The sequence below is a fragment of the Bos mutus genome, chromosome 25, assembly GCF_027580195.1.
Source record: "Bos mutus isolate GX-2022 chromosome 25, NWIPB_WYAK_1.1, whole genome shotgun sequence".
In the NCBI taxonomy this organism is placed as follows: domain Eukaryota; kingdom Metazoa; phylum Chordata; class Mammalia; order Artiodactyla; family Bovidae; genus Bos; species Bos mutus.
Window position 1 is genome coordinate 2,944,698 of NC_091641.1, and position 12,784 is coordinate 2,957,481.

At 57.4% G+C, this 12,784-nt stretch overlaps 1 protein-coding gene across 1 annotated transcript; it reads left to right on the top strand.

The window, feature by feature from the left end:
- Positions 1-2,613: 2,613 nt before the first annotated feature.
- On the top strand, positions 2,614-6,069 carry ACTB (actin beta). Its single transcript, XM_070362169.1, is given in 7 exon segments — positions 2,614-2,759; positions 3,498-3,626; positions 3,790-3,988; positions 3,991-4,028; positions 4,469-4,907; positions 4,997-5,178; positions 5,310-6,069. Coding segments are annotated over 6 exon segments (1,125 nt in total). The 5' UTR covers positions 2,614-2,759; positions 3,498-3,503; the 3' UTR covers positions 5,454-6,069.
- The last annotated feature ends 6,715 nt before the right edge of the window (positions 6,070-12,784 follow it).

Below are 12,784 nucleotides of genomic sequence, written 5' to 3' on the forward strand. Positions count from 1 at the left end.
AGTGCCGTCGCCATTGGCTGAGCCGACTAAGGGCCCCGGGGGCTGGGTGCCGGCCTGCCCCAGTGACAGCTCGGAAAACTCCCTGCAAGGGCAAAGTTCCCGCGAGCGGGCAGAGGACCTGCTCACTTCCTCTCCTGCGCGCCTCCTCCCTCTTCCTCCGCCGCTCCACTTCCTCTTTCCCTCCTGCTGCCTCTCTCACAGCTCCTCCCTGCCCCCCAGGCTGGTGACCCAGCCACCGCGCCCCCCCCATCCCCATCTTCCCAGGGTCCTTTCTCAAGGTCGAGGACACCCAGCGGGGGTCACTGATGCACTGAGACCGGAGCCCTGGGCTGGGGGTTCGGTGGGAGGAGATAGGGAGATGGACGTTGGACAGAGACCTGGAAGGACTTGCCTCTGGTCAGCAAGGCTGGCCCTGTGCAGTTGCCTTTGGTGGGACAGAGGTGTATGCTGCAGATCCCAGAGGACTCCCTCAAGGGAGGGGCCTTCTGGGATGGGCCTTGAAGGATGCATAGGAGACCACCAGGCTGCTGCAGACAGAGGTGGCCAGGAGTTCTTCAGCCCGAGGTGGGTGGGTGGGGCCCCCTCACTTGAGAAGAGGTGTGATGGCAGCCCAGGCCCTGCATCCCAGGGACTGGCCTCGATCTCCAGCCCACAGAGCTGTCGGGGGCCACCGGAGTCTCCCACGTGTTGCCCCACGGCCTGATTCCAGTCTGTCCAGCACCCCACCAGGCTCAGTGAACAGCTCTCATCAACGGGCAGCAAAGAGGCTTCACCCCCCCCCCCCCGATTCCCACCACAGCTCCTGAATCACAGGGCTGGCAGGTCCCAGGATAGCTGGCCAAATACCCGTGACTGAGACACAAGGCCAGGGACAGGGCAATCTGGTCCCTGGGAGGCAGGGAGTGGACGGATTGGAAACATTCACCCAGGCCTGGGGTGGTGCTGGGGGAGCTGTCGAGAGCAGTTCCCTGGGAATGCCAGCCTGCGGCTCTAAGCCCTGGGGGCTCTGCTGCGTGCTGAGAGCCGGTCACTCTTCCTACCTGTTTGTGGCCTCGGCAACCTTCAAAGGCCCTGCTACCAGCCTCCTGCAGTGGGCTGGACCAAGCTGCCTCTTCCTGGCCAGATTCCACATCCATATATGGACTAATCTTTTGCTGGTTTCAACACACGCTCAGTGAGCACCTACTATGTGTAGCAGAGCACTAGGCAGGCCTGGGGTGCCTGCACACAGACCCCTGGGGACAGGCAGGCCCCCACCCGGACCACCCTCTCCTCTGTGTGAGAATTCAGCGTGTCACCACCTCTGAGAAGCTGCGTGTTCCCCCAGGCTGGGCCAGGTGCCCCTCTGGGATTCTACGGCCTCTTGGGTGCCTCTTTGCCAAACGCTGACCACTGCTGCCCACCCTCTGGGGGGACGGGGCAAGCTCTCCCTGCTAGACTGGCAGGGCTCAGATTAGGGAACCACCCAGAACACTGCAGAGCACCCAATGTTTGAGGGGAGGCCCAGGGTAGGTGCAGGTGTTCTAGGTCTTGGCTGAGGGCAGCTGGTCTTCAGGGACTGTCACTGCTCCCCCAGCTCCCTCACTCCTCGCTGGCACACTGAGTGTCCTTCCCCAGGCTTGGTGGCCTCCAGATCGTCCAGGGCAATTCAGCTGCACATGAGAGGCAGACGATGGACAGTGGGCCCCAGGCCCCAGGGCTGCGCTGAATGGCCCGGCCTGCCTGCACCCAGTAGAGCTTGGCAGCTGCCCGGGTTAACGGCCCAGGGTTGGCCTTGGCTGGGTGTGACCAGGCAGTTCTGAGGCAGCCCAGCTCCATAGAAACGGTTCCTCCGTTCTATAGATCCCACCCCTGTCCAGTCCTGCAGCAGGGGAGGCTTGGCCAGCCGCTGGCCCCTGGGTGGGTGGGGGGAGGGCTGCCCTGTCCCTGGGAACCGGGGTCCTTAAGTCCCTGTTAAATGGCCACAAGCCCCCTGAGTTCCCGGTGTCAACACAGCTCTGAGCCCCAGGTCTGAGTAATAACGGCCCTCTTAGCACACTGAGAACATCCACTTAGCAAGCGGAGCACCCCCAGAGGCCCTCCTGGACAGCCTCCTGTCCAGAGGCTTTCTGGACAGTTGAGCTAATGTTGGTAAGGGTGGAGGGCTCTCTGCCCACCCCTTCCCCACCCCCCCAACATCTGTTCCCTAAGCATGCACCCACAGCGACCAGGGACCCTGGCATCTGTGCCGACCCTTGCCCACCGGGGCGCTCACTGCCCTGGGGCATCCACACCCAGAGGGGCCTGAGGTTGGGGGGGTGGTCCCCCAGAGACAGAGGCAGGCCGGGTGCGGGCCTGGCCACGCGGGGCCGGACCCGGCGCAACTGCTCGGCGGGGCAGCGGCCCGGGGCTCGCACCCCCTGCCCGTGGGGCCGCCCAGCACCCCAGGGCGGCCAACGCCAAAACTCTCTCCCTCGTCTTCCTCAATCTCGCTCTCGCTCTCTCCCAGTCCATCTCTTTCTTTTTTTTGCAAAAGGAGGGGAGAGGGGGGTAAAAAAAAAAATGCTGCACTGTGCGGCGAGGCCGGTGAGTGAGCGGCGCGGGGCCAATCAGCGCCCGCCGTTTCGAAAGTTGCCTTTTATGGCTCGAGCGGCCGCGGCGGCGCCCTATATAACCCGGCGGCGCGAGGCGCAGCCACCGCCGAGACCGCGTCCGCCCCGCTAGCACAGGCCTCTCGCCTTCGCCGCTCCGCCTTCGCCGCCGGTCGACACCGCAACCAGGTAAGAGGCCCCCCGCGCCGGCCGTGCCGCTGCTGCGCCGGGGGCCCGGCGCCTCCTCCGGGCAAGAGGGCCCCCGCGGCTCCCCGGCCCCCGTGGACGGCTGCCGGGCTGCAGAGAGCGGGCTCCTGCGCGCCTCTCGCTCGGGGCCGGAGCTGCGCTCGGGGCGCGCTCCATCGCGGCCGGGAACAGACGCCCTGGATCTCTGTCCGCGAGCGGGCGGCTTTGCTCCTCCAGGGCGATCCCGGGGCGGCGGCGGGGAGGGAGGGTGGGCGCGGCGGCGCGGCCCGGCGGAGTGGGGGCTGGGGGCGCGTTTGCGCGTGCGCGTGCGCGCTAGGTTCGGGAAGCGAGGGCGGGGCGGCCGGCCGGAAGGGGTGGGGCCGCCGCGGCGCAAGAGCGCCTGCGCGCACTTCCTCCCCGCGCCGCCGGCCGCCCTGGCGGGCGTGGCCGCCGCCGCGCGCCGGCCGGGTGGCGCTGGCGAGGCGGGGCGGGGCTGGCGCCGGGTGGGGAGGGGGCGGAGGCCTGGCTTCCTGCCGCGCGCCGCGGGGGCCGCCTCCAACCCGCGTTTACCTTTTATGGTAATAACGCGGCCGCCCGGCTTCCTTTGTCCCTAATCTGGGCGCGCGCGCGCCGGCGCCCCCTAGCGGCTCGAAGGCGCGCTGCGCCGGAAGTGGGTAGGGCGGGGGCGGCCGCGCCCGACACCCTCCTACATCCCGGTTTACCCCCCGGTTGTCCCCACAGTTCGCCATGGATGATGATATTGCTGCGCTCGTGGTCGACAACGGCTCCGGCATGTGCAAGGCCGGCTTCGCGGGCGACGATGCTCCCCGGGCCGTCTTCCCGTCCATCGTGGGGCGCCCCCGGCACCAGGTATGGCGCCAGTCGGGGGTCTGGCTTGGTGGGTGGGTCCTGAGCTCTTCGGAGCTGGCGGGGAGGAGGGTGGAGGGAGGCCTTTTTGGCTTTCTGGGTGGGTGGTGGGGGTCGGTGGGACTTGGCCGGAGCTGAAGGCGCCTCCTCGCTCCTCTCTCCGCAGGGCGTAATGGTGGGCATGGGCCAGAAGGACTCGTACGTGGGGGATGAGGCTCAGAGCAAGAGAGGCATCCTGACCCTCAAGTACCCCATTGAGCACGGCATCGTCACCAACTGGGACGACATGGAGAAGATCTGGCACCACACCTTCTACAACGAGCTCCGTGTGGCCCCTGAGGAGCACCCCGTGCTGCTGACCGAGGCCCCCTGAACCCCAAGGCCAACCGTGAGAAGATGACCCAGGTCAGTGGGCCGCCCTGCCTTGCCTCCGCGCCCCTCCTTTCTTGCCCTTTGCCACACCCTTTCTCACTTATTCTCTCTTCTGCCATTTTCCTAGGACTTTCTTCTCTGAGCTGAGTCTCCTTTGGAACTTTGCAGGTTCTATTTGCTTTTCCCCAGCTGGAATCTTTTTCTAGTGTTTGCCTTTCTGACTAGGTGTTGCAAGCATAAAGTGCTGTGGGTGTAGGTACTAACCCTGGCTCGTGTGACAAAAGCCAACCGAGGTTGCTGCCAGGCGGCCTCGGAGTGTGTATTCAGTAGGTGCACAGTACGTTCTGAAGTGAACCCCATTCTGGGGCCCCGGCACACTCGGCTGTGTTCCTTGCACTCTTCTGCATGTGCCCAGTCTGGCCCGACTGCCCCTTGTGGTGTCCCAGTATGACGCGGTCCGTCTCTTCCTACAGATCATGTTCGAGACCTTCAACACCCCTGCCATGTACGTGGCCATCCAGGCTGTGCTGTCCCTGTATGCCTCTGGCCGCACCACCGGCATCGTGATGGACTCCGGTGACGGGGTCACCCACACGGTGCCCATCTACGAGGGGTACGCCCTTCCCCATGCCATCCTGCGTCTGGACCTGGCTGGCCGGGACCTGACGGACTACCTCATGAAGATCCTCACGGAGCGTGGCTACAGCTTCACCACCACGGCCGAGCGGGAAATCGTCCGTGACATCAAGGAGAAGCTCTGCTACGTGGCCCTGGACTTCGAGCAGGAGATGGCCACCGCGGCCTCCAGCTCCTCCCTGGAGAAGAGCTACGAGCTTCCTGACGGGCAGGTCATCACCATCGGCAATGAGCGGTTCCGCTGCCCTGAGGCTCTCTTCCAGCCTTCCTTCCTGGGTGAGTGAGAAGGCCCGCCCTGCCCGCCCCACACGAAGGTCACCCTGTGGCCACACTGGAGGCTAAGTCTGCCTTCTCTCTCTCCCCAGGCATGGAATCCTGCGGCATTCACGAAACTACCTTCAATTCCATCATGAAGTGTGACGTCGACATCCGCAAGGACCTCTACGCCAACACGGTGCTGTCCGGCGGGACCACCATGTACCCCGGCATCGCAGACAGGATGCAGAAAGAGATCACTGCCCTGGCACCCAGCACAATGAAGATCAAGGTGAGCGCCCAGCCGTAGCCGGACGGTGCAGATAGGCGTGGTGGCTGTCAAGGCGGCTGCCTTGCTCGGGTCCCATGGGTACCGGGGAGATGACGCCAGGGCCCTCACTGCCCCCTTCTCTCTCTCTCCAGATCATCGCGCCCCCTGAGCGCAAGTACTCCGTGTGGATTGGCGGCTCCATCCTGGCCTCGCTGTCCACCTTCCAGCAGATGTGGATCAGCAAGCAGGAGTACGATGAGTCCGGCCCCTCCATCGTCCACCGCAAATGCTTCTAGGCGGACTGTTAGCTGCGTTACACCCTTTTTCTTGACAAAACCTAACTTGCGCAGAAAACGAGATGAGATTGGCATGGCTTTATTTGTTTTTTTTTTTTGTCTTTTTTGATTTTTTTTTTTTTTTTTGGCGCTTGACTCAGGATTTAAAAACTGGAACGGTGAAGGTGACAGCAGTCGGTTGGATCGAGCATTCCCAAAGTTCTACAGTGTGGCCGAGGACTTGATTGTACATGGTTTTGTTTTTTTTTTAATAGTCATTCCAAATATCGCGAAATGCATTGTTACAGGAAGTCCTTTGCCTTCCCAAAAGCCACCCCGCTTCTCTCTAAGGAGAAGGGGCCAGTCCTCGCCCGAGTCCACACAGGGGAGGTGATCGCTTTTGTGTAAATTATGTACTCCAAAACAAATTTTGTTTTTAATCTTCGCCTTAATACTTGTTTTTTTTGTTTGTTTTATTTTGAATGGACAGCCATCATGGACCCCTTTTTTTGTCCCTCAACTTGAGATGTATGAAGGCTTTTGGTCCCCTTGGGAGCGGGTTGAGGTGCGGAGGCAGTCAGGGCTTTCCTGTACACTGACTTGAGACCAGTTCAATAAAGTGCACACCTTAAACACACAGCTCCTGGTTGGTTGTTGGGTGCTGGGGACAAGGGTGGGGCAGTGGGAGACACCTCTTTCCCTGGGGGTTCTTGGAGGGTCATGGGGGAGGAGTTAAGGATTCTAGCCTCTCATGTTTGAGATAAATTCCTTGGCCTGGCCCTAGTATCCCCATTTCTCACTGGTTCTGATATTGAGATGCTTGAATAGTCGGGAGGCCTGGAGTTGGGAGTCTTTATGCCCACCTCCTGTGATTGGGTGGGGGGACCTTTGTGACTTTTTATCTTGGAATGGGGGCACGGCCTTCAAAAGTCAGAGACTTTGTCCTCACCTTCAGAACCTGAGGCTGAGCCCAAGGGCAACACCTGCCCATTCACCTGGAGTGACCCCCACAGGAGGGGGATCTTCCTATAGGTCCGCAGGGCACCCACCCCAACCTGTGGGTGAGGGGCTGTGGGGTTGGCAGAGATGGCTCTGGGCGCACTTGGCCAAGGTCTGGATCTGTTCTTGGGACTGGAGGGTTCCCAATTTCAAGTGCAGGTTGCCCCAGTTCTCCCAAGACCCTGTTGGGCCACAGCCCGCCTCTCAGCTGATTCCCCACTCCTGGAGGGCGTGGTCTGCCTGGCACCTCAGGTCAGTCTGGGGCTCCTCTCCAATCCTGGCTGGCCTCTCCTCTGCTAGAAGCTGCAATTGACACGGAGGGAAAGGGGTGAAGTTCCCCTATGAGGGATGTGCCTCCCATCTCTAGAGGGAGTGAGAGGCACAGAAATTGACCCCCAAGTCAATCCAGATAGGCAGCCTTGAGGGGGGCCCCCCTCCATGAATCTGGGGGGGTGTCCCTCCAGCACTCCACTAGGAGTTGTGGCCCCTGGGGGCGGAATGACACACCGCCTCCCATCTCCGGGAGAAACAGTGCAGACCCTCAGGAATGTACTTTTGCTCAGCATCTTGAGGGGCTGTGGTCAACTTCAGGTCTGGAGGAACAGGAGAAATGGGAGTGCAAGGTGGTTATCTTTGCACTGGGAAGGGGACTGATTGACCTCCTGATGGCTTCCAAAACCAAACAGGAGCCCACAGTCCTGGGCTTGCCAGGCAGGTTTTCCTGGGTCAGTACATGAAACAGCAGGCGGGTGCAGAGCGTGCCATCCGGAAGGGGTCCTGTTCTCCAGGGCATCCCAGACCACCTCTTTTACCTGGCCCAGAGGAAGAGCAGGACGCCAAGGACAGAGGCTCAGAAAGCAGGGGCTGAGAAGGGAAGTCCCTCCGGGGTCGGGTCAGTTCTAGTTAATTCTTCTGATCTAATTCTGGGGTGGTGGTGAGTCCTGGACTCTGGGAGCTACAAGTTAAGTTTCCACCTTGGACTGCTTATTCATTCCTCAGGTAAGAGTTGGGTGCCTACTGTATGCTGACGCCTTGGACACAGACCCAGCCCTGGAGGAGCTGTCAGTCTGGAAATTCCTCTTACCGCTCCCCCTTTCCTTTTCTTCCTCCCTCCCTGCCTTCCTTCTTCCAAGCACTGTCTGTGCCCAGAATGGGCTGCAGTGGAGAAGAAACCAGCTGTTTCCTACCCTCATGAGACATCCCATTCACTGGGGAAGATAGAATAAATAGGAACGTACCACGCCCAGTGGCAGTGAGAAGAAAAAAGTGCAGAGGCTGAGTGAAGACCACAGGGTCGGTCAGGGAAGATGGGGGCCATTCATCACGTCCATATATCCAAGCTCATCAAAGCTAAAAAAAAAAAAAAAATACAGGTAACCAAAAAAAGCAGCAGTCATCATTTTGCCTTTTCCCAACAACAAATAAAGTAATAAGGGACCATAAATCTGGTTGACGGGGGGTGGGAGTAGCCATGGCTCTTGAGTAGGAGATTTCTTCAGACGGCTTCCTGTGGGAGGGGTGTGTGAGCTGGCCAGGAGTCACCTGGGGAGGTGGAGTGTGGGCGTCCCCGTCTCAGGCAGTGGCCCTGATTGAGTGAGGACAGACGCCTGGGATGAATGGGAGGGTGCTTGGGGCCACGTGTCTTTTCTACATGGCCCTGGAAAATCATGTTACTGTCTACATGCCCATCTGAGAAATGAGAACGTCAGTAACAGCAGGAAGGGTGCTTGTGAGCAGGTGCCCCTCAGTCTTTCCCTTTGAAAGGAGACACATGTTTGACCCTGCAGGTGCCGCTCCTTCCCTCCAGGGCCCACTGCTGGGCTGATCATCCGGGTTAAGCCAGAGGGTGCTGATTGCCTCCCACCTTCCTCCTATACCCATTCTACAGATTAGAAAACTGAGTCTCAGCGAGGCCAGGTACACCAGCTCCAGGTCACCCACCTTATGAGTGAGGACACTGGAACTTGACCCTGACATCTGGGAAGCCTGAGAGATCAACAGGCCAGACAAAGCAAGGTTCCGCCCCCAAACTGTTGTCTTCTTGTACAGACCTTGGGCTTCTCCACTCTGACCCTGGAGTCTCCTCCCTGCTTTCCCAGGTGGCTGGCTCCCCCGTGAGGCCGCTCTGAACACCGGAGCTTCACCTTCTTAAGGAACCAAAACCATCTCTCACCACCCAGAACGTCCCTCCTCCCAGAAGCACCCTCTGCCTGGAGGGGACTGCACCCCAACAGGTGCCCTGAGGGGAGGGGAGTCTTGGCAAGTTGCAGGAGCTCAGAACCTTAGGTCACTGCCTTCATCCTGATGTGTCTTCCTGGAGTCCAGCGGTGAGGGAGGATCACATGCCCCTGGTGACACTGTTGGAGGCCAGTCGTCTTCTTTGGGGGGAACTGAGGCCGTGAGCTCTAGGGGGCCAGTGGCAGGTGGTTTGAGTTGCCCAAGGGGTTCAGGGACTGGGATCATTCAGAGCCCCTGCTGGTGGTTGATGCCTTCATTCACTCCTTCACCTTATTGATCATTCAACTTGTATTTCGAGCACTGACACAGTCTGGAGGAAGGGGTGTTCAGCAGTGATATCCTGACATTGTCCCTGCCCTCAGAGGGCGTCCAGTCTTGCTCCACTGTCCCCAAGGGGGCCTCAAGCCACAGGTGGCTATTCACATTTAAACAAATTACAATTGTGGGCTTACCTGGTGGCTCAGTAGTAAAGAATCCGCCTGCCCGATGCAGGCAATGTGGGTTCAATCCCTGTTCCAGGAAGATCCCCTGGAGAAGGAAATGGCAGTATCATTACCTGGAGAAGCCCATGGACAGGGAAGCCTGGCGTGCTGCAGTCCATGGGGTGGAAAAGAGTTGGATGTGACTTAGCGACTGAACAACAACAAACTTACAATCAAGAATTCAGTTTATCAGTTGCACAAGCAACAGTTCAAGCGGCCACTGTTCAGCACAGCTGTGGCACATTCTCCTCCTTACAGAAAGTTCTAGTGGATGGCACTGGCCCCGTGGGAGGACAGATGTGGGCCAAAAACTCATACTGATGGTTCTTTAATTATCCACTGGGGTAAATGCCTTCAAGGAATACTTGGAAGGACAGTGACGGAGGAGAACAGGACTGCTTTCTGCGGAAAGGGTGTTGGGAGGACAATGAAAGAGAGTCAGAGTTGGGGTGAAAGCTGCCCAACAGAGGGGGCGGCACAGGCAGAGACGGAGGGAGGGTCTTCGGGAGTGAGAAGGTCAGATATACATATTTCAAAAATAAGAGACTTTAATTTGTAGAGCAGTTTTGGGTTCACAGGAAAACTGAGCAGAAGCCATTTCCCGTCTACCCCTGCTTGCATAGCCTCCACCATCAACACCCCCAGCAGGGCTGCGCCTCTGTCACCACTGATGAACCTACGCGGACACAGCACGTCACCCATACTTCACATTCGGGTTCGCTCTCGGTGTTTACCCGGTAGGGTTTGCACAGACGTCCGCCAGTACACTCATAGAGTAGTTTCCCGCCCTAAAAGTCCTCTGTGCTTGGCCTGTTCCTCCCTCTTCTGGTCCCCCAACTCCTGGCAATTCCTGATCTTTTTATTGTCTCCATAACTTCCGCCTTTTCCAGAATGTCATGTCGTTGGAATCATACAGTATGTAGCCTTTTCAGATTGGCTTCTTTCACTCAGTAATGTGCTTCTAAGTTTCCTCCATGTCTTTTCACAGCTTAATAGCTCCTTTCATTTTTTTTTTCAGATTTTTAAAAAAATGTGTATTTTGTTTATTTTTGGCTGCACTGGGTCTGCATTGCAGCACGTGGGCTTTCTCTAGTTGCAGACAGCAGGGGCTTCTCTCTAGTTGTAGAGCACAGGTGTCTCAGGGTGGTCAATCCTCTGTTGCTGAGCTCTAGGCTCATGGGCTTCATTAGTTGCGGCTCGAGGGATCTAGAGCACAGGCCAAGTAGCTGTGGCGTTTGGGCTGAGTTGCTCCGCAGCACGTGGAATCTTCCCAGACCAGGGATCAAATCATGTCCCCTGCATTGGCAGGCAGATTTTTACCCATTGGGCCACAAGGGAAATCCCAATAGCTCATTTCTTTTGAGTGTTGAATAATATTCCATGGTTTCGATGGACTGTACTCATTTATCTGTTCACCTACACTTCTTGGTGGATGCTATTTAGGGAAGTGTCACCCAAACCCAGAAAGGCCTGTGACAGCACAGGAGCAGTGAGGCGTCAGAGCCGGTCCCTCTCCCGGTCTTCTTAAGGCCCACACTCAGTGATTTCCAGCTCAAGTGTTCCTTGGAATTGGGGATCCCAGGACACATGGAGCGCCTTCCTCACTAGGATGAGTAAGAATTACGATGGTTCCAGCTTGTAAGTATTGAATGGCTCCTCTCTGCTGGACATGTACTTGTATACTACTACTACTACTACTAAGTCCCTTCAGTCTTGTCCAACTCTGTGCGACTCCATAGACGGCAGCCCGCCAGGCTCCGCCATCCCTGGGATTCTCCAGGCAAGAACACTGGAGTGGGTTGCCATTTCCTTCTCCAATGCATGAAAGTGAAAAGTGAAAGTGAAGTCGCTCAGTCGTGTCCGACTCTTCGAGACCCCATGGACTGCAGCCCAGCAGGCTCCTCCATCCATGGGATTTTCCAGGCAAGAGTACTGGAGTGGGGTGCCATCGCCTTCTCTGTATACTTGTATGCTGCTACTGCTAAGTCCCTTCAGTCGTGTCTGACTCTGTGCGTCCCCATAGACAGCAGCTCACCAGGCTCCCCCGTCCCTGGGATTCTCCAGCCAAGAACACTGGAGTGGGTTGCCATTTCCTTCTCCAATGCATGAAAGCGAAAAGTGAAAGTGAAGTCGCTCAGTCGTGCCCAACTCTTAGCGACCCCATGGACTGCAGCCCACCAGGCTCCTTCATTGATAGGATTTTCCAGGCAAGAGTATTGCATTTAATTCATCATTGATTTGATAATGTTGACTGAGGGCCTGCTGCTGCCCTGCCCTGTGCCAGTGGTGCAAGGAAGATAAACACACCGGCACAGCAAAAAGCAAACCTGATTCTGGCTTGTAAGGGAAGAAAAGGAAGGGGCATGACAGTCAGGAGAGTCCGGGCCTCCTCCGTGAAACTCCCCCACACGCCTGCCTGAGTCAGAGCTGAGCTCCACTATGCAGGCTTGCAGGGTTAAACAACGGGGACTCCATTAATATGTGTGTCTGGAGTGGTACCTAAAGGCTGACCAAACCATGAGCTCTCCGAGGCACAGACTGTGCCTGTCCAGACGGAGGTCTGCCCTCAGAGGGCTCTCGATACTAACTGGATACTAAATGACGCCCAGAGAGGGTTTGATATGAAACTTGATGTACTGAGTTGAATAGTGTATCCCGAACGTTCAGGTTCACCTGGTATCACAGAATGTGACCTTATTTGGAAACAAGGTCTCAGCAGATGTCATTAGTTAAGATGAAGCCATGCTGGCCTAAGGTGGATCTTAACTCCAGCATGACTGGTGTCTTTATAAGAGGAGAGGGAATTCTCTGGCAGTCCACTGCTTAGGACTTGGCACTTTCACTGCTGAGGGTGCAGGTTCAATCCCTGATTAGGGAAGTAAGGTCCCACACACAAAAAAAGGAGACACACACACACACACAGGCAGAGAGGGAAGATGGCCCCAGAGGCAGAACTTGGAATATGTGGATATGTGGCTACAGGCCAAGGAACTCCAAAAATTGCTGGTGTGTGTGTGCTAAGTCGCTTCAGTCGTGTCTGACTCTTCGGGACCCTGTGGACTATAGCTCGCCAGGCTCCTCTGTCTATGGAATTCTCCAGCAAGAATACTGGAGTGGGTTGCCTTGTCCTCCTCCAGGGGGGATCTTCTGAACCCAGGGACTGAACCTGCATCTTTTGCAGCTCCTGAATTACAGGCAGATTCTTTACTGCTGAGCCATCCAGGAAGCCCAAGGATTGCTGGCAACTCCCCACAACATAAAAGAATCAAGGAAAGATTCTCCCCTTGAGCCTTTGGAAGGAGCATGGTCCAGTCAACGTTTCCATTTCTGACTTCTAGCCTGTGGAAGTGTGAGAGAATGACGTTCTGTTCTTTAAGCCACTCAGCTGGCTGTAGTCTGATACCCTCCTCCCAAGAAACACACTTGCTTAGAGTCACCCAGGAGGAAGTCGGAACAAGCATTCAAATCCAGTTCTTTCTGTCCACAGGATTTTTAGCACAGTCTCTAGACACAGGGCTTCAAGAGTTGCAGCACGTGGGCTCGGTAGTTTCAGCTCCCGGGCTCCGGAGCTGTATCACTAATTGTGGTACACAGGCTTTGTTGCTCTGCTCCACGACATGTGGGATCTTCCCG